The 22425-nt window shown below is 38.5% G+C and overlaps 1 protein-coding gene across 4 annotated transcripts in view; it reads right to left on the minus strand.

Moving 5' to 3' along the window:
• LOC124951677 (ankyrin repeat and SAM domain-containing protein 1A-like) overlaps positions 1 to 22425 on the minus strand; it is a 121638-nt gene that overhangs the window by 9340 nt on the left and 89873 nt on the right. The window contains exon 19 of one of the 4 annotated variants that reach the window (XM_047500442.1): positions 9254 to 9357. The exons of 2 other annotated variants lie outside the window; for them this stretch is intronic. In XM_047500442.1, the coding sequence (XP_047356398.1) occupies positions 9269 to 9357 (89 nt within the window). In that variant the 3' untranslated portion in view covers positions 9254 to 9268. Of the gene's footprint in view, positions 1 to 9253; positions 9358 to 17341; positions 17512 to 22425 lie in introns of those variants that run through there. One more of the 4 variants, XM_047500440.1, reaches the window with a different exon arrangement.

Consider the following 22425-nt stretch of genomic DNA (forward strand, 5'->3'; position numbering starts at 1 on the left):
TGAAACACGATGGGAGAATAAGGAAAAGGCGAGGGGAAGAAAATAGGGTTGGAAAGGAGCAAGGAAGGAACAAGCATGCTCTCTGAAGCTATATAATGACTCGTTACGGATGTAACCGCCATAACGAGGCCACCCACGAGTGTCGATGGCATACCTACTTATCGGCACTCCCGATACGAGTAGACCGAAGGTGAGAAGAGGGATGATTCCTGTGTTCCCACTACTTGTTCCTCGCTAACGCTGTTAATTTCACACGATTATGCGCATTCCTGAACTCCCTTTGAAGTTTCAACGAACGTTGTCGAATCGATACCAATGAGAAAATAAAAAGAATATAAATAGGAAATAAAGAATATAATTGATATCTTTAGTGGAGGATTCATGACTTTTCATAATTATATAAAAAAAAAAAAAAAAAAAGATTACAAATTCTCATCGACACGTTTGAAATACCCTAATTTATAAAAGCAATAATAGTTGAAAAAGTTTACGAAATTAAGTTTACGAAATGACGTCCATTAAGTTCTAATATTGAGAAGTCTCAATCGTCAATACATAAAACTTGTTTGGATATCTTCAAAGATTCTGCTCAGTAAATGCTTCAAGAACGATCGATTCTCATCTCTATCTGGCAGAGGTGAGAAGAGAAGCGGACAGAGAGTTTCCGAGGTTGCCTACCTACGCTCCTACATATCCGCCACTTTGCAGCCCTTTCCTCCCCTTTCCCTGCCCTCTACTATCTCCGTATACGAGTCCCTCTCCTCTTCCTCTCTTACTCTCTCCCTCTCTCTCTCTCCGCCATTATGTTCCCTTTTGCTAGGCGTCTCTATAGCAACCCGCCGCCACTAACGCTGGCAGACAAGAGAACGGTTACCTACGCACACACCCACGTGGTTAGGAGCATGCGTGCACACCCTCTTCCTCCTCCTCCTCCTCCTCCTTCTCTTCCTATTCCTTTTTCAACTCCACACGTTGGGCATATCGTACACGGACCTGACCCATTTCAAAAAGTCCTTCAACAGAGCAAAGGTGAAAAGACGTGACTCGAAAGCTCTAATCTAGCTAACTTTCATTACACTTATCAAAGATTCACATGTCCCCTTCTTATAATTAGGTTAAGCGACTCATGTTCGTACCATTATAAATGGCAATTATAACTTTGCATAGAAATTCCTAAAGACTATACGTCGATTCACGAGATTATTTATCTGCGATACAAATAAAGAATTGGAAACAATTTATTTTATCATATTTTTATATATCTTACTTTCACGTAATAGAAATACCAGGATCGAATTTGAGTGGTTTTCGTTTTCGTCAAAAAGCTTTCTTCCACCTTCCGCTATTTACTAGTTTAGCGACGCGTAAATAACGCGTCGCCGATGGCGATACCATACAAGGAATAATAGGTAAGTTAGGCAAAATGCCTCGTACTTGTAACACCCGTAAATGGCATCGTAGTTGAGAGGATCCGAGGCAACTGAGCGCCTAGGGGTCGGAACGCTTTCGGGCCCCTTGATGAATTGTCCGCACGTGTCTGCCCGCGTACCACCGCCTAATTACATGCTGATCACAGCGAGTACCTATATTGTTCCCTCCTTCCTCCTACGTTAGGTCACCCTCGCATAACCGTACGCTATCCTACCCTCTCTTACTCCACCCTCTTCCTTCCTTCTCTCGCTAAACGCGAAATTGCCTATTGTGCTCGGTTTCGCGGTCGAAACGGCCAACAGCCTATCATCAAAATCCACCGGCTGATACTTTTGTAATTTGCGTTTATCCGCATGTTGAACGGTTATGGAATTTTAATAAATTTCTCGCGACGCTTTTACGAGACTTATATGTGCGAATTTACGATATTTTTATAAGATTTTACGTAAAAATTCTTAACTTTCTGAAATCAAGTCAAATTGTCGTACTTACTGTTACTTAATTGTTATTTGAGTGTCAATTTTTTAAAAAATTGATTTTTTTATCCTCAACCTTCGATTTAATCGATTTTTTATTTTATATTATTTTTGTATAACTTTCAAACATTTTTTCTTCAAAAAGAATTTTGAAAAAAATATCTTTGACATTGTTTTTTCGTGGAATATTGTATAGTTTCTCGGACAGACCGATAGTTTTAACGAATCATTCGAGCCAAATAAACGATCATGGATTCCGAGCTTCCAGGGAGCGTACCATCGATCCGATTTGCCAATCGACATTTATTTTTTTCCCACCCTTAAAATTGTCCATCGTGGCGTGAGTCGTGGATTGATGTGTTTGCCGGAGTCGCTGATAGATGGAGGCGCTCGTGTTGTCGGCGCCCTTCCTACCCCCTTAACATAGACAAATGCTTCCTATCCACCCCTAACAAATATCTCTCAGATTTATTATGCGAAACCGTCTTCGCTACACGACGACAACCTTCCTGAAAAGTTCGAGGCTGCAAAAAATTGCTTTCCTTTTCGGCTCAATCGTGCGTAACATGACATAAGACAGGAGAAATTCGTTCGATACATCAAATCGATAATAAATTCACTATAAAAATGTACGAAAATTTACTTAATCCTTAAGTCAATCTTTAATTTTTATATTTCTCTTTCGCTTTTTTAAAAATATATACGTTCTAAGTTCATAAAAAGATTCATATAGTTATTATCGATCCATTCGTAAAAAGTAAAATTAAAATCGTTTTTTATTATAGAAATATCGATAACGCATCTTATTGTATATAGAAGCAAGTTAAATGCCATTTTTTGTGGTAATTTCGACGAACGTCATTTTCCTTTCACGTTGGATTTGTCGGCATCAAATTAAAAAAATAAAAGAAAGGAAAAGAAAAAAAAAAAAGAAGAAAAAGAAAAAAAGAAAAAAGAAGAAAAAAGATAGAAAGAAGGAAAGATAAATTGACCCATAGCCAGTGGGCCGCGGTTCATTATCATTACTCGCGGTTCGCGTGATACGTCGCCGTGTGCGTTCGACTGTGCGCATGGTAGATGATGTCGGGGCACCCTCGCAAATTATTGTGGATATAAAAGTGCTGCGAAGTGATACTACTGAATGAACATACGAACGAACGAACGAACGTTGGAACGATGGAACGATGGAACGATGGAACGATGGAACGATGGAACGAACACCGCGAATATCGGCGAACAAAACGCGCCGGCCGATCTCGTCGCATATTTGTGGCTCCGCTATCCGGTCGTAAATAAAGTCCCTCTAAAAACAAAAACACGACGAAATAACGAACAAATGCACCTATCACTTCTGGTACATAAAGTTCCGCGATATTTTCTATGTGTATAAGAGTAAACATGTGTGAGTGAGGTGGTGTACGAATGCATGCTAGCTCCTCCAGTTCGCGACAATCCTGATGGCAACGATAGTGTTCGTGTCGTCGTTGATATTTTGGTATAAGCAACGAGACAAGAGTGTGAGGAAAAGAAAAAAAGAAATAGTACATGTATGTCTGCGCAATGAAAAACTAAAACTGTCGTTGTATACCGTCGAATGTTCAACCAGTATGAGGTTAATAGTCGAACAAACGAGGAAAGTAATACAGACCACCGTGCTTGCGCTTTTCTACCAAACATAAAATGATATAGCGTCATACGTTGGTAAACTAAAAAACATTCACTTCGATGTTCTTGCTATTCATTTTATACATGATCGATGTTTGTTTTTCCTTAACGAAGAAAAAAAAATCTTATAAGTAAAAAACTCTTGCATTTTACAAATGAAAAGTTGCTAAAACTTATGGAACGACTATTACATTACCACTACACTCGTTCAATATATCTTTTTCTATCCAATTTAAAGACTGCCTTCTCATCGACCTCGATCACTTCTTTCTACTACATACTCGAGTATATGAGCATCTAATCGTTCAAATATCTTTTTTTTTGTTCTCTCGTATCTTCGTAAAACTTATTCTTGGTCCTCTGGTTTCGTCCGCCAATAAAACAAAGAACTGTTACGGATTGATGTTGGGGAAAGTAAGAGAATGGGAAAAAAAATAAATAAATTGCGATATTCTTGGGTAGTACGAACGCAATATCGGTGTATATTTACGAGCCTTCAGGGGGTTGCCGTAGAGGCTCACAACGGTGTTTCGCAAAGGAAAAGAGGCTAAGAGAGAAAGAGAGAAAAAGAGAGAGAGCGAGAGAGAGAGAGAGAGAAAGAGAGAGAGAGGGTGGAATGGTGGAAGAAAGGCAATGCGGCTGTAGAGAGGATAGGAGTGGGTCGAGGAGGGTGAGTTTGTTGGGAGCGAAGGTCGGTGGCGTTTCTTGCAAGAAGAAGCTCCCCGGGCCGTACCGCTCAAAAAACATTCAAATTAATTCCAGCCGGCTTGTTCCAATGATGGCGGCCAATGTTGTGCAACATAAGACGAGAGAGAAAGAGAGAGGGAGAGAGAGAGAGAGAGTGAGTCTCGGTCTCGTACGTGATCTCCCGTACACAGATAACGCATGCGAGTGAGTATGTGAGCATCATGACCGTATGTATATATACAGGTATGTACATATGTTCCGCGTACGCTTATGTACATTCCTACAAGTACATGCATAGCGAGAATCCATGCAGGTATCTATTTCCACGTACGTACGTACGTACAGGGTGCTTTTTCAAAGAAAATCTGTTATGCTTCGTCGTTTTGCTTTTTCTGATAAAGAATCGATGTCCAAAAATATAAAAACTGTCATTTCCATCAAAAGGAATCGTAACAAAATCGAGAATTATTTCCGTGACTTTAGTATAGGATCACTTTTTTATCAGTTTCGAATGTATTTATAAAAGAACCATCATACTTGTAGAATATAATTTTGTAAAAAAAGAAAAAAAAAAGAAAGAAAAGAAAAAAAGAAAAATATCGTAAATATATAAAAGATGCTACATCTGTGTGGTTTGAATAAATACAAAGCACATTTTCAATTACATCGTTCAAATGAAAAGAGTTTCTCTCTTATGGCTTCGATATTAAAATAGAAAAAATGTACTCTGATAAAGAGAGAAAGAGAAACGCGACCATTTTCATCGAGACACCCCGTATTGTTACGCGTATACGGAGGATCTCAGTATCTTTTCTGGCCAAGCTATCTGAGTGTCTTTTCTTCATCGCCATTTTTCTCCCTTTTCTCTCTTATACCTCCATCCAGATGTATCCTTCTTCCTATCTCTCTATCTCGTGTACTATAAGAAGACCAAGGCATGTTGGTAACAACATACAGGAAAGGAAGAAGCTTCGAAAAAGGGGAGAATTCCACGACATTTTCTCACTCCCTACTCTCTTTTCACCCGTCTTTGGTCTTTCCTTCTCTTTTCCTCCTCTCGTCCTACTTTGCATGCCTTTATAGAAGAGAGAGGAACCGTCAGGATGCGGGAAGGAAAGACGCGAAAGAGGAAAAGAAAGACGGACTTGGAGGGTGGGATGAAGACAGGGAAAAACAGAAAGAGAGAAAGAGAGAGAGAGAGAGAGAGAGAGAGAGAGAGAGAAATGATAATCCATTCCGCGGTCATAACGCAGTGTGCTACCGTAAAGCTCACTAGACAAGAAATACGGCCAACCAACCACTCTGTCTCACCTCCCTTTCTCTCTTTGCTTCTTTCTCCCTCTTTTCTTCTCTCTCTCTCTTTCTCTCTCTCTCTCTCTCTCTCTCTCTTTCTCTCTCTATCTCTCGCTCCTTTCTTCCCCACCGTATGTCCTCCTCTTCTCGTCTTTCTCTTCTTCCTCCGACTCGGTCGCACGCTCTCTTTCTCTCCCGTATATCCCGCGGCAAACTTATCCTCCTGGTTATATGCAAACCACCATCGTTCCCCCAGGCCAGTCATAAACTTACTGAATTATATTACGTGGACTTGCTGCTACCTCTGTCCACTTCGCTCGGCTCTTCTCTTCCTTCTTCGTTCTTCCATAATCTCTTTTTCCTATCCTTTTTCTTCTCCTTTCTCCCTAGTGACCTTCGTTCGCGGACATTTCCTCGAATCAAAAAGTATGAGTTTCGACGTGAAAAGTACGAGTAACGTAACCAAGATAAATAATTAAGTGCAAACTTTATTGGATTATTAAGTTTCGATAGTTGACTTTTGTACTACATAAACATTACCGGTACTATAAATATTATAACACGTAAATACTTACTTTATAAATGCTATATCAAAAACAATTAGAAATGAAATAACATTTAGGATATTTCTCACATTATCCTTCTCCTTATTTCCCATTCAAACAAAATAACAAGCAACTAAATATAGAATGCTAATAGAATGTGATTCGAGATTCGGAGCAATCGATCGGCCATGTATGTGCGAGATACTCGCAAGTCGGTACAGAATGTGCCGAGGAGGAAGACGAACATCATTACTAAATGCAAATCGTGAGCGTGGCATGCCCGTTCGTCGATCGATCCAGTTTGCACACGATTGTCCCACGCGCCAAGCGACGGCCGATGCGAGACAAGCGAGCCGAGCGAGCCAAGCAGCGTGCGTAATGTCGTTTAAACGTTTAGGGTTGGCGCGCGTTAACGGGGTGAGAATCGGCCGTCACCGCTACCATCACCATCACCATCACTATCACTACGCCAACGTCGTACAGTTCGACACGCGCCTCGTTGGACAGCCGATCAGCTTTTTTTTCCTCTTCGTCGCATTTTAATAACCTTGCTTTCCTACTACCTTTCTTTTTCTTTTTTTTCTAATTATTCCATTACGTGGGCGTTTCTGAGAAAAAAAGAATGAATGAGAAAAAGAAAGGAGAGATAAAGAGAGAGAGGAGAGGAAAAGAGAAGAGAGAGAGAAAGAGAGCGGAGAGAGAAAGATAGAGAGAGAGATAGTAACAATAAGATACTTTACTTAAGCCCCGCCAACATCGACGACGTTATTGCTTAAAATTAGACGAAAGATGTTTTCTTTAACTTTGTTCCAGTGGTTTCGATAACAAGTCCGAAGTTGATACAAAATATATTAAAATACCTTTTTATAAGAGAAACTTTAACAAAATATTAAATGTGTAAAAGATGTTTTGTAAAATTAGATAAGAAGAATTATTAATTATATTATTTATACGATCATTTCCAATAACAATGTTTTCCTCTATCTTGAAGAGCTTTTCTTTATATTCGAAATAGTCGATCCATATCAAAGCAAAGTCAACCTACTACCCTAAAACGCATTCTTGTTCTCTCACTCGACGTTCGAGCAAAACTCCCATAACAATCGCCGTGTAATTCGATTCGATATCGAGAATTAGAGTTATGATTCCATAGGAATAATATACCAGCAGGTCTTACTGTGATCGCACAACGTCCCGGCACGTGCGGATCGCCCATAAGCGCTGCTCGTCCAATTATAATGCGCGATTTGATACACGTTGCCTTTCTCGTAGATCGACGACGACGACTCAATCCACTGAGATTTCCTCGTCCACCCTCGACCTATCTAAAGTCATTGTGTATCCGATTTTCTCTCTTTCCTTCTTTATATCAATAATATAATTTTCTTACAAAAGTATAATGTCAATTTATGATCATAAGAATTATCAAAATAACTTTCTTCTTCAAAGAAATATCAATTTTTATTTAAATTGATAATTTATAATAAAATCAAAAAATAATACCTAAGATGCATTTAAATCTTTGATTTATTGAACAAAATTTTACGATGAAGTTATCTTGCTGATCTTAAAATTAGCTAAAGTTTCACATCATAATCTGATTCGAGGCAGAAAAATTGTGCCAGTAGATAATAACCAACGATGTTACAAAGCCAAGCGATAATTCATTTCTCGCTGGCAGATCGTCCGTCAATTTCTTTGGATCTTTTTTTCTCAAAGCGAATGGTCGGACGTGCGTTCACGTACGTACATATAAGCCCATTCTTTTTCTATAGGTTAGCCCTCCTACGGCGACACGAGCAGTCACGTGTCGATGGCACCCCCCACCCATTTTCGACCACCGCCCACCCGCACCGTTCACAGGAGCCCTCGCTAACCCCTTTGTCACCAAGCTGCCCACTTTAGACACCCCTGAAAGAACCACCCTGTTACGAACTACCCTCGTCACCTCCGCAACGAGTTCTCTCTTTTCTCTTCCTCTTTCTCTTTCTCTTTCTCTCTCTCTCTCTCTCTCTCTCTCTCGCTCTCTCATATATTTTTTCTCTTTCTTATTCATTCTTTGTTTTCTCCCGATATGCAGCACGTTTACGTGTTGGAAGCTTTAATAAAAACCTACTTACTTTAAGAGAAACGAAGATTCTTTCTCTCTCTCTCTCTCTCTCTCTCTCTCTCTCTCTCTCTCTCCCTTTTTCTTTTTTACATTAATTCTCTTTTCCATTTTTATGTCTATTATCTCTATATTTTTATCTCTGCGTGCAATGAATTGGTACTATTTTTATAATATTGAAATAAATGTTATCTACCTACATATATCTCATGCAGATAGCATAACACTAATAAATAAGATATTCTAAATAGAAAAAAAAGGATTTAGATCGAACATATATGTGTGAAGAGTTATATAAATTTAAGATGGAAAATTTAGAATATTTTAATTACGATTATTAAGAACTTTCATGTCTCCCTAAAGTCCTAACGAGCTGACGTTCGTCCATTTGCATTTTACTTGCGACCCGAAAACTCATTGTGAAATCCGAACAAAGAAACGATGAGTAAAGGGTCGCGCGTTGTTATCATCTATCCATCGCAGCTGATGAAGAAAAGGAAAAAGAGGTAGAGGAGAAGAAATAAAAGAGAAAACATGACGATGAGAGAATGAAAGAAGAAATAAAACAATAAGAAGAAAAAAGCAAAGAAATGCGAAAGGGTCCAGGATTCATTCGCAAACGACAGTTTGTCTCGTGCTGGTTTACTCTTTGGGGGTGAAAGCAGTTCTGGCGATAATTTTCTCGCTTACAGTTACACAAAACGATAAGCTATGTCGTGGACAGAGGAGCTCGTTCAGATGGCGGAAAAGTGGAGGACCGAAGTGAGGGAGATGGAAGCTGCGAAGAAAGAAGGAGGAAGAGGAGAAACGGTCGGACGGTCACCGTCGCAGTTGGGAAAATATGTACAGCAATTCGGACGAACGAAAAGAGTGTGAGAGACAGAGAGGGAAAGGGAGAGAGAGAGAGAGAGAGCTCTGGTGAACTTTAATATTACAAAAAGTTGTAATCTGACGGGCGGTGATACCTGAAGCGTAAACCTCGGGCCATCCAATTTATAAAAATAACGATGAAATTACTGTTGCGTGAAGTGTAGCATCACGCAGGACACCGATGTAGCCAGCAGCTAGCAGCATTTGCAGCAACGATGGTAACGTTGCATCGTGCAAAAGGATGACGTTCGTTCCATGGCCGAGTGTTGGTGAGAGGTAGCTGCTGAAAACGCGGACGCACGAATATGCGAGAGAAAGAGAAATAGAGAGGGAGAGAAAAAGAGAGAGAGAGAAAGAGAGAGAGAAAGAGAGAGAGAGAGAGAGATGTGCGCGTTTTGTCCATCATCGACACGGTGAATCGTCCAGAGGGATGAGAAGGATGAAGGGGTGGAAGGGAAGAGGAGAGAAGGGTACATAGGGACTGGCGGGAATGAAATTGATGTTTTAGTCTTCTCTACTACGCGTTTTACGTTCGAAAAAATATGCGCACTGGTACGTAAGCTAATCGGTGGCAATAACGAAATCTCGAATCCGATTAATTAAAACGGCCGGATACGCGAGCAGGCTCGAGAAAACGAGCTTTTCAAGTTCTTTCGAACGTTGCTATCGGTGAAGTATCGTCTACGTCGTCTCTTTTCCTTTCTTTCTTTTCTCTTTCTCTTTCTTCCACTATCTATCTTCTATCTTCTCTTTTTCTTTTTTAATTTTTTCTCTTTCCCTTTCTCTATCTCTCATTTCGCCGTCAGTGCTGCTCGCACATCAGGACTGTATTTAAACGTACACCTTCTGTCGCTCTTCCAAGAACCACTTTTCGGAATAAACGTCGGCAAAACGAAATTAACTTTTTCTCACTACGTTCCAATGCAATCGACTTCACCGGCAACGAGAAAGACTTATTGCTCATCGTTGGGTTTAAGTTCGAAAGAAAAATCGATATTAAATCGGTGGAGATAATTAACAAACTAAAACTCGTACTTCTTCTCTTTAGTTAGAATACATTAGAAATTCTAAACGTTTTTAATCGATTGATTATTTTCAGGAATATATTTTTAATCTTTAAAAACGAAAGTTAATTTATCTCTTTAAAAAATTTACGATTGAGAGGACATCACCAAGAGCAAGAAATAAAAAACTTGAAACCTTAATGGAAAACGTTTGACGTGGCCGATCACGTCGGGAGGAGCAATCGAGATTCGAGATCCTTGTCACTTTATTAGATCACGATGAATCAGAGGACGTCGCGATTTTCGCTCAACATCGACCATTCTCAGAAAAGGGTCGGTCCTACCCAACATCGTTCTCCACCACCCTTACCTATGCAATCCTCATCGGTCTGATGCTAACAATGTTTGCAGATATATTGTATCTCACGCATCACTTGGTCCGCAAATTGTTTTATAAACAGATTATAGCTACAGCCGGGTCGCTACTACCGTAACGCCGGTAATATACTCCGGCCATCCTCTCAACCCCTCTTTCTCATCCCTTTCTCCCTCCTTCTGTCTCTCTTTCTCTCTCGTTTTCTCTTCTGGCATACGCGCGGATTTCCTCTCGTTTCAACCTCGACGATGGTAGCAGCCTTCATCAAATTCTTGATGCAATAAAGGAGAGAAATTCGCGTGACCTCAGAGAGACTCTCATATATCGTCACGACGAATCGCGGAAATAGCGCAACGAGTGACCCGGAAGAAGCCACGTTTCCGAATTTCTAGGCTATGAATGCGAACGCGGTTTAGTTTCCGTTAGCCCAGAAATTGGGATAGATTCTCAATCGATCGTATATCTGTTCGGAAGATCGATTCGAAGTAAAAATAACTCGTTACTTCTCCATAAAAGCATTGTACTGGAACAAAAGCTGATCCCTTACATATTTTCATTTTTCATATTCTATAAGCATAATCATTTCTTTTGTTATTTCTAATATCTCCAATGTAATTATATCTTTAAAGAATACATTCTTTTTTCTTTTCTTTTTTATTAAATCTCTTGCAAATTATAATTCTTTTTAATCGAAGAAAGATCTCTGAATGAAAAAGTTATAAAAGACACATTAAAAAGTCATAGCAATACCCTATCTGAAGGATCGAATGTTTAGGGGTGGCTCGAATTTCTACATTCGAGAAATGGGAAAATCCCAGTGAATCAGTGATCCTGGCTCATTGGCTCGATAATAGCGGTTAGCCGCTACCCGAAGCGGAACACCGGCCCTTATTGTGGTGAACCTGAGGCTTAATGGCCTGTGACCCGGACCAATGCTATTGCAACGTGCATCCGGACACATAAGTGTAGGAGAAGAGGCCATCGTGTTTCGCTATCGCCGTCGTTTTCATCGTCGTTTTCGTTGTCGTAGTCGTCGTAGTCGTCGTAGTCCTCCTCGTCGACGGGAGGAGAATCGCGAAGCGAAAACTTAGTTATTCCTGCTGCGACGGAAGACCTAACGTTCCCGGCGCCGCGACGCGCCTGCCAGGCGTCTCCGGTCGCGTGGCTTTATAGTCCCGCATAACCACCCCCTTAAATTTGAAATGCTTCGAACCCCCATTGCGTCTTTTCTTCGGCTGGCTCCACTCCTACCATCTTTCGTGAATTTTCACAAGGTTTCCTCCGCCGAGGACTCTTCCATCTTGATCTCTCAGTTTATATCGCTTTCAGATATGCTGGTTTTATAATTGAAAAATATAAAAAAAAAAGGAAATATTTTTCTTCTTTTTCGTTTGTCACTTAAAGTATGTCGAATAGGCAGATTTATAAGTTTTGAATATCGATGTAAATTCAAACGAATCGTTTATATGTTCAAGAATGAAAAAATTGATACATCGATATTTGTCACGTATAATCCAATATCTTAAAAAAGCCAAACCGATCGATAAGCTTTTACGCGAGAACTCGGTAGATGCCATGCAAGGGAAACACGATTAAAAGAGGGAGACGCACGTCGTATGACTACAACCCACGAGAGATGTCCCGCACGATTACCTACCCAATTTCGAATATAATTTTCTTGTTAACTGTAAAATCCAATAATTTTTGACGATGACTAACCCGGTCATAGTCGTTCTTCTCTCTTCTTTCTTTACAAACTCCTATCTCCCTTCCTCTCTTTCTCTTTCGTTTGCTCTTTTCAATGATAATGAAGAACGTGGTAAAAGAGAAATGAACAGCAAAGAAGGTAGAAAAAAAAGATAGAGATAGAGGTGAAAAGGACGAAAGGTCACGAGAAAGCATAAAAAGTAGGAACTGACTTAACCAACTCTCAGCTCTTTCTCACTTATTTTGCGAACTCGACGTAACACGATTCCTGTAGCATTTCTATTTTTCTCTTTCTCTCTCTTTCTCTTTCTTCTTGACTTTTTTAAAAAGATATCGTATACAGTAGCCGTGCGTTCTGTTTCTCTATCTTTCGTTTCCTTTTTTCGTTCATTAAAGCCTTTCTCTGCATTTCTCCCTGGTAAAGAGAGAAAGATCTGGCCATAAACTGGCCTGCCCTTTGTTTTATGCGCAGTCCTTCCAATTATACCCAAATAAAAGGGCTCAGGGCACTCTCCTTTCCTCGATCTCCTATCGATGTTCCTCTTCCTTGCCTCGTTCTACCCTTATTCTTGCATTGCCATCGAAACCTCTCACAATCAGCGCTGATTCTTGAGTGGGAAGTTTCATAGGCGGAGCTTCAGCGACTACGTTGAACCAGTAGATATGGTTATAGCGTTGTTGGCAAATAAATTTCGCTCGAGAAGAGATGCCCACCTACTTGATAGGTTCTCCTCTTAAGATCTTGTATGAACTTATAAAGGAAGATCTTTAACTCGAAAATTCTAATTTGAGAATTTATGTTAGATACATAGAACACATAAAAAAATCATATAAAGGGTAATTTTCTTTTCGGGTTAAATTTTAAATTGAAATCACCTCTTGAAGTTTTCTTAATTTCTCTTTTCTCGAAACTAACTTTCTAAAAATCTATTTATACTATAAAACAATAAAAGATTATTATAAGGTGAATAAAGTCATTTTTATTACAAATTCTTCCTTCGGTACCTCAACGACTCAACTTCGTCGATCTCAGTTTCTCAGGTCCCTCAACGACATAATGATATTTTAGTTCAATTATAAAACGGCAATTTTCGATTGAAACGATTCAATCCTCAAGAACCGACATTTATTCCAAATCATTATCGTGATGGTAACGTCACCACTACACTCCTCAAATTTCGCATTAAGTGGATCCTATTCACTAGGAGCAGTCTCCTTCTACTTGTTTTCCTCCTACTCCTTATTCTACTTCTTCTTCTTCCTTATTCTTCTTCATCGGCAATTATTATTATACTTTCCCATCCAAGTCGATACGCTGCGACGCATCGGGCTACTGCGGAAGAGAATAATGGGGGCATCCTGATGCAGGAGGTTAAAAGGAAGGAGAATGGTAGTAGGAGAGGGAGTGAGGAAGCAAAAGAGGAGAAGGGTAGATCGTTCTACCTTGGTCCAGGATCTAGTGGTGAGGGAGCCAATGCCCTCCTCTTCTATGCGCCTCGCTGACTACAGACCACGGAGTTGAATCAATTAAAGTTTAATCCGGAACTGGGATCGAAGGAAACGCTAGGCTCCTCTCTCCCTTCCTCCTCGCACCCCCGTTTCTTCCGTTACCCTCGTTGTACCGACCTTCTCTTTCTCTCTCTCTCTCTCTCTCTCTCTCTCTCTCTCTTTCTCTCTCTTTCTCTCACTCACTCTTTCTCTTGCTTATTTTTTCTATTCTCTCTCTTTCCTTCTTCTTCTCCTTCAACGTTACCCACCACCCCCTTAAGAGAGCCGTAGGGATATTGTGCGAGCTACGAGCTTGGCAATGACGGAAACGGGGAGACAAGGATAGCTTGAAGGAAAGAATATATATATATATATATATATATATATATATATATATATATATATATATATATATATATACAGACAGACAGACAGATAAGAGAGAAAGAGAAAGAGAAAGAGAAGTTAGAGAAGAAGGCGAAGTATGGTCTAGTAGGGTGCCGTTTCTACGGGACGAAAAATGGGGAGACAGAATGGGGATAGAAAGGGCCCTCCAAAACTGTATCGTTTACGTGAGGGTCTTCGATCACAATAGGGGATTCGCAACGAGCGGAAAGAATAGTTATCCGTAATATGGGGCGACGCGTGCTGATGAGTCGAGCCGGAAGTTTCGATCGCTCGTCCCGTCGAGAATATCGAAGACATCTACCCTCGTTAAAAACGATCTACGATCGTTCGCAATCCCGTTGTTCCTGTCGTTCTTGTCACGCGATTTTTTTTATTCAACATACCGATCGAAAATTCGTTATATTAATGTAATATTCTTTAACAAAGGGATTATTTCAAATTAAAAATCTACACGATATTTATATAAAAGAAATTAAATTTATCATTTAATCTAAAAAAATATTAACGATCTATGATTTCGGAAAGGTTTGATTGATTTTTAAGTTACTTGGATTATTAATACCTAACGTGAACGATCGTATAAACAAAAAACACTGAATTAATCTCGTAGAACGTTACGGCAAGCGGTCATCCATAGAGCGAACGTGAGATCCTTTTTAATCGGATAACCCCGCGGCACGCACTCCGAACGATCGAAAGTGCACCCACTCGACATCCACTTTCTCGGTCGTTGACTTTTTGTTCTTCCCTGTATTTCTCTCTTCTCTCTCTCTCTCTCTCTCTTTCTCTCTTTTCCTCTTCTTCTTCCTCTCGCTTCTATACTCTTCGAACAATGGACGTCAAGCTTAGAGAATGCGTCCGTGTCCGCCCCGTTTACCTGCAAATGCTTCGAGCACGGTGTAGTCGCTGACCCGCACGGTAATCTCTCATTTTTGCTCGGGACAAAAGCACACTAAATCTTATTGTTCTTTCGCCGGTAATTAAGGGGTGGGAGGGAGTATAGGTAAGAGAAAGAGATGAAGATGCTGAAGGAAAAAGAGAAAGAGAGAGAGAGAGAGAGAGAGTGAAAAGAATAAAATGACGAAGATGCAACGAGTAGAGTGAAGCGGTTTTCTGAATTAGTTCACAATTGTTCTTCATTTTGCTATACTTTTTCTCTTTTGCATCTTTCGATTTTACCTTACTCTCATCTTAGCCTTCGTACACATAATAAATAAGATTCCCGACAAGATTTCCTTCTTTATTTCATGACTTTGTTTACGCTCAACCGCCCGCGTAGAATTAATGAAAGAAAAATTGTGCGACAAAAATTGTGACGTGCGGAAATAAAAGGAGAAATACTGAGAGAAAAATAAAATTATTCTTACAACAATTAACATTATAATTACGTTCAATCGATTTCTTCTTATTTGATACTCATCAGATAAGAATTAATCGTTATAACTATGAGCAATCGTAGTATACGTATCTACATATGTGAGCGCCTTGTATTATCGATTGAGTCTTTTATCTCATGAACATCATTGGTTCCTTAATGACATTCTCCGTCAAAACCTATAATACTCTAATTAAATGAAGAATTCTCATTTTATCGTTCGTATTTTATAAGGTAATCTCTCAATAATGTTACTATCAATGTCGTACGAGCGATATTGTATATTTATAATTTTGTTTTATTATCGGTACTTCGAATAAATAATCTTTCGATTGAAAGATCATTAAACAAAAATTATTAAAAATTTCACACAATAAATATTTTTTTACACAATAAATACGTTATCGTACGGACATAATTATCTTCTAATTTATTATTAATAGAAATTGACATGTTTGATATTTTTTGGCAAAATTCTAAATAAAGCGTCGATTTCTTTGTCTCAAAAATCGTAATGCTTTGTACTTTTTAAGATAAGGTCGACGTTCGGATCTCGTTTCGTGGATGGAGTGTAGAAAAGTTGCGATTGCAAAAACTTGTCTGGTCTTCGAGACAAAAGAAACAACTTCGATGTATTTGGAAGTAGCTAGAGATTCTGACTTCTTCTCCTTCTCTTTCTTTCTTTCTCTCTCTCTCTCTCTCTCTCTCTCTCTCTCTCTCTCTCTCCTTCTTTCTCCCTGTTTCTCTGTTTCTCTTTCTCTCTTTCCACTCTCGTTCCGATTTTATTCGCAGCTTCCACCTATTTTCCCACCCTTCAGAGAAACTTTCGAACGATGAATCGCGACTGTATCTCGTACTTAGAAACTACGTGCTCTTCACTCCGCGCATCATCGCCGTAAACTTTGTTCAAGTTAATCGAGATATCGTGGGAGCTTAAAAGCAAAAAATAAATCCTTGAACAAGCATCCATTGAATGATTCCTTTATCCCATAATGCGGAGAAAGAACTTCCTTGAATAAGAACGAGATTATTAAACTCGATTAAAAATTATAATATAAAAAATTATGAATTAAATGTTAAAAATGAATTTCTCAGTACATACACTTTTGGGAGGATTTTATTAATTTGTAATAAATAATCTATTTACTTTCGTAGAATACCCAATAAAGTCATATATGATAAATGAATTTTTATCACTGAGAACTATATGTAATGGAATAATAAAATAATGGAAAAAGTGAAGATTGATAACTTCACAATTTTTCATGGATAATTTTTCAAATTGAATTTACATATCTCCGATAGTTTCTGTAATCTCGTTGCTGACAAATCTTTCTTCTTTTCTTCCATCTAACGAAAATCTGCTACAACTGACGATTCACGTGATCGCAAAAAGTTAATTTGCATATTCGGAACCTTCCGTAGAACGGAAATTCTTCGGACAGAGCCGTTCATCGAGCATGACGAAGCATCGGTGCAATTTCTGATCGTACTCGTTTCTGATCGAAAGATTCGTCTCGTTCTCCGCGTTTGAATCTAAATAAAATAGATATATGGAAAATTTTTCACTGTTACGATTTTCCAAACGTTAAAAAGAGTTAATAAATATTCTATCGTTTAACCCTAAAAATAGTCTTCTCGAAGTTTTACAAAAATTATGAAATTACAAAGAAGACATCGTTCGAAGTTTTACAAAAATTATGAAATTACAAAGAAGACATCGTTCACTTGAAAGCAACAAAAAAGTATCCAACGGTACTCGCATAATCGAAAGATATCTTTGGAAGGGATGAACAGATTTATCTTCCACACGTTCATCCTAAAAATCTCTGTCCTCCCTGCTCATAGACTACCATCGCCCGTTTATCAAATAGCTTCAGTTAATCCGGTTACAAGCAATCCGGGAATGGTGGAAGACGAGCAACTACTGTGCAAAGAGATAGAGAGGCAGAAAGAAAGAGAGAAAGAGAGAGAGAGAGAGAGAGAGAGAGAGAGATAGAGGGGAAAAGAGTAAGAGAGAGAAAGGACAGTGGCGACTGATTGCAATGTGTAATGATGGGACGAGGGGTGAGCAGTAGCCTGGAAGTAAGTAAAAATTTTAAATTTAGTTACAGTTCGCGTGCCCACGCCCCTCTCTCATCCCCATGTTGTATCCTCATCGACTCAGAAAATGTCGCTTGATACTAGACAAGATGAGTCAGCGACAAAGATTTGTTATTGGCAAAAATCGCTTCGATGTAGGTTACTGATATCCTACCTGATTCATATCATTGAATTCATCTTTTATCCTGTACTCATCAATTTTTTAGATATTTATCAATAGATATTCATAAAAAGAAAGCGAATTGATATCCATCTATTGTTCCTTATTGAACTTAATGTAAATTTAATTAGAATAAAATAATAGAGTATCATTTGATGATATTTATTTAATAGTACGTAAATTTTAATAAGTATTACCATATTTTCTATTGATTTCGCACATCGTTGATCCAAAAACAAAAAGGTAATTCTCAACAGGGAGAAAATGTAAAAAGAAAAAGAAGAAAAAAGATCTTGTGGAAAACATGGAAGGGCGAATAGAAGAGGTATCGGAAAAAGTAGGAAGGGAAAAAGAATGAAGGGACGAAGAAATGGAAGGGAGGCGTGTGGCTGATCGGCTCGAATAAAGTTTGGGTTGCTTCCTATCCAAGGGTTCGCGATACTTTCTCTTTCCTTTTCTTCTTCTTATACTCACATATATACTAATACACGAGTCGAGTTATTCGTACACGACTAAAGCTAAGCGATCAACAACCAGATTATTAGAGTATTAGAACTTGTCTCATAACTCACGAACCTAATGGCCTTTGACCCGGCTGCGATGGCGAATCGGCGCTCGCGTGTTCCGTATTGCATTTGACACGACGGAGAATCTATGAGAATCGTTCGAATTACACTCCTCTTAGCCTCTCCCCCTTTTCTTCGAAATCATTCTCGTTTCCGCAAGAAATTGTTGTCCCGATGATATCGGTCAGATTTTTTTCTTTCTATTCCCCTCGAGCTTTCGGCAATCGTTGTTTCAATCTTATAGATTCCATGAGTTTGAGTTATGACCGATGAATTATTACCAAGCTAACGATGAAATTTATGAAGTTAGATATTTCTAATATTATATTCACATAATAATATATTCCGTTTACTGATATTGAGTCTACGTTTCTTATTAACTTCTTAAAAACTTCTTTATTTTTCGAAAAGAGAAATAAAAAAATCTTCGTATCTATAGCGTAACATAACGTTCGAAAAGTCTGTCGATAAAAGTTTTCATTCGTACGATGAGAACAGATTTTCTCTTTCCAGTATTTCTCGATTTCCCGAATTACGACCAAATCCAAATAGTTTTTCAACATCGTTGAGAGAGTTTCGGTCTCGGAAGTAACTCAAGCATTTTTTTGACGAATGAACGGTAGGAAAAAACTAGAATATATTTTCGATAGGTGGTCAGCCGTAGATCTTTCGTCGAAAAGAGAGAGAATAAGAGAGAGAGAGAGAGTGAGAGAGTGAGAGAGTGTGAGAGAGAGAGAGAGAGAAAGAGATAAGGATAAAAAGAAAGAGAAAGAGAGGGTAAGAGAACAGCTGCAGCTTTAGAGCGACAGAAAGGATGCCGTGAAGTTCCGCGAAGCTGACGCGGCCGATCTCGCATTAGGCGAGCGAATGCACACTCTCGCAACAGGATTGTTTTAATGCCATTTAAACTAATCGAATTAGAGAACGAACCGATGTGACGATACGGAACGATAAAAGAGGGTGTAGGAGGCAAAGACTGGATGGAAGAAGGGCTCAAAGAGGGTTGGGGGTGGAGGGTGGTGGTTGCGATGACGATGGTGGTGGTGCTGACGGCCGGGATGGATACGCAAAAGGGGGCGCGTGGATGTGCAACAACAACCTCCCGTCCTGCAAACTCCGCAGCTGCCAGGCACAGCACCCACTCGACCGGAAGTAACGCGACTACTGCCTACTACACGTCGCTCTCTGTCTCTCTCTTTCTTTATCAGCTTCCCTTACTAATACCACTATTCTCATCATACTTTTTTCATTCTTTTTTCCACTTAGGTATTATATTTATCTGTATATCTATCTCACTTCATTTATTTGTCTCTACTCATCATTGCATATCTCGTACCTTCTTTCTCTATTCTCGTTGCTCCTCTACTCATCCCTGTCATTTACATCCTCCAAGTCAATATACACTTATCGATTTTGTAGATAGATATTTGAATAGTTAAAATAATCTAAGAATCCATAATTTCTGTCTTTTGTTAAAAGGCAAAATGAAATAGCGTGATCTTCGATTTCTATCCATTGAGTTAATTAATAATTTTAATTAATGACAATGATAAGTAACCATGATTATTTTAATCTTTAAGCAGTAGAAATAAAATGATTCTATTTTCTATTTATTATTAAAATGACGAATAGAAATAACTTTTAAGAGAAAATAAATTTGAGGATAAACCGTAGATTAAGAGCAGTCACATTTTTAAGGAAAAATTTTGTATAAATAAATAAAAACGTGGAAAGGAAAAAAATCAGAATCGCGTGAAAAACGTGTAGCTATTATGGAGGAGACTTTCAAATATAAAACGCAAGAATCGTAAAGTTCGTGTTTACGGTGACTACGTTCTCCCTCTTTTTTGCCTGTTCATTTTACATCGTATGTTTTTTGCGAGCTGTCAGGAACACGAGGATTTACACGCGTTCACACATCACGTACACGGTGACGGCGTGTGTTACCTAAATGCTAATTGCATATGTAATTCATTACCGCTTCGATGCGCATATAGGGACGCGCGCTCTCCCGCGCTCCTGGAAACGTCAGAAATTAAAAATCGCCGCGCATTTTCTCGCAATCGTAGTAAACCCTATATAGATGTGTGTGTGTGTGTGTGTGTGTGTGTGTATGTGCTTGCGTACATACGCAAAAGAGAAACGCAACGAGCATTTCACACCGTCGAATCGAATCGAATCATTTCTACTTCGCTGCTGACGCACGTGTTTGTCGTTCGTCAGGGGACGAGCTCGAAGCTCGCGCGTTATGCGAAATATTACTTCGCACCCTGAAATAATGACTTTTTTCTTCGAGATTTACAATTTAAGCTTGGATATTGTACACGACGGTTCCACTTTATCTTGCGACTTATGATCTTTTTTTTTTTTTTTTTTTTTTTTTTCTAGAAATAGCTGGAATAAAAGTCTTAGAATATTTCTTTGTTTTCTCGTAAAATTCGTATGACACATTTCAAAAGTAAAAATTTAAAGATAAATAAAAACTTTGTAGATTTAGAAGTATTAGTTTTTAATAAAAAAAAAATGTACGATATACTTTGAATTGATAAATCATAACGTACGATATAGATACTTCAGTTAAACGTTAGGACTACAATTAAATTATGTACAAGCTATGTCGAACATAATATGCCTATTGCTTATTATACGTTTCTCCTCTGTCCTCCCTCTTTCGCTGTACTCCACGTCACAGAATTGCGTACACCCCTATCCTTCATTAAATAGGTCTACGTACTCTTACTCCCGTAATACATACACATCCGTCTGAAAGCAAATGATGATTATTATTATGTTCGGAAAATGTAAGACACTTTTAGAATTATTTCCGACACTTCGTATACAGTGAAAACACATTAAATAATAACTTCGAATGATAACAACAAATTATAATGTAAATGTATTCAATTTAATACCTATACATTTTTCTTTAAGTATATTACATATACTCGAAAATCGATTATTTAATATATTATAGTAACTCGTGATTTTTATCTGCAAATTGAATTCATAATAAAAACTATGATAAAAACTTTTATCGTAAGAGGAATTTAACAAATACTTCGGTTAAGTATATGCATACATATTTATATATTTCAATAATCACCTACAAAGTAATTTCAACGATGATAAAAACGACATTAACAAATAGATGCGAAGGAACATTCTGTAATTAATAATTCGTTTACCCGCGAATACCGTCCACTTAGTCGGTATTAAATAATAATACAAAATAATATAAAATCGTGAATCTCGAAGGGCATGTGTTAAATATAGAGAAAAAAAAAAGAAAAAAAAAAAGAAAAAAAAAAGAAAAAAAGAAAATCTATTCCTCGTGGAGTGGTTTACTGTATATACAAGATGGAATAGCGCAATGCGCATGTAACATCGCGCTGATCCAACCCTCCGAAAAAGCAACCCCCCTCGAATAGCCGGTTGCAACCCTCCTATCGGCATCGCTCCGCCCCGTACCACCACTCTTGGTGCACCCCAATACCCGTGCGCCGGTTTATAGTCGCCTATAGGACTGCAGCTTCTGCCTGGCGTTGCGAGCGCGTCGGCAACAAACCCACTGAGTTTCCTATCCCCGCTATCATTGTTCCTTTTCGCGAACGTTTCAAGAACTGAATGTACCTCCTCATCATACTTGTATCCGTCCATTCCTCGATTCCTTCTTAACAATCCACCTTCTACTCCATCTACATATCTTGTATATGATATTAACTATCAACTATGGATCTATATATCTCAAAATCATCATTGATACCATTCTTTCTTGATTTTATTAATTACTATGATAAATATATTTTAAAGTTGTCTCTATTATCTATCGTAGCTTTATATTTTACATTATGGTTTGTTTTCGTTACTTCTTACTTCTTATGTTTACTTTTCGCGAATCGTTTTAATTTATTGATAGAAATTGATTGAAATCAAATTAAAATTAACGATTGTTACTTCTTTTGGTAAAATGAGATGAAAAAATATTTTTAAAGGAGGATATGTTTTTCCTGAAATATATTATATTTTCGTGTAAATGGATAGATAAGAGTAATATTATACTAAGAGATTTCATAAAAAAAAATTTCGTGAAATGCTTAGGCGCAATGCGTAAATTCGCTAATTCGGGAAATGGAAAGAGAGCGAGCAGCAGAGGAGAGGTTTGGC

Source organism: Vespa velutina, chromosome 9 (genome assembly GCF_912470025.1).
Source record: "Vespa velutina chromosome 9, iVesVel2.1, whole genome shotgun sequence".
In the NCBI taxonomy this organism is placed as follows: Eukaryota; Metazoa; Arthropoda; class Insecta; order Hymenoptera; family Vespidae; genus Vespa; species Vespa velutina.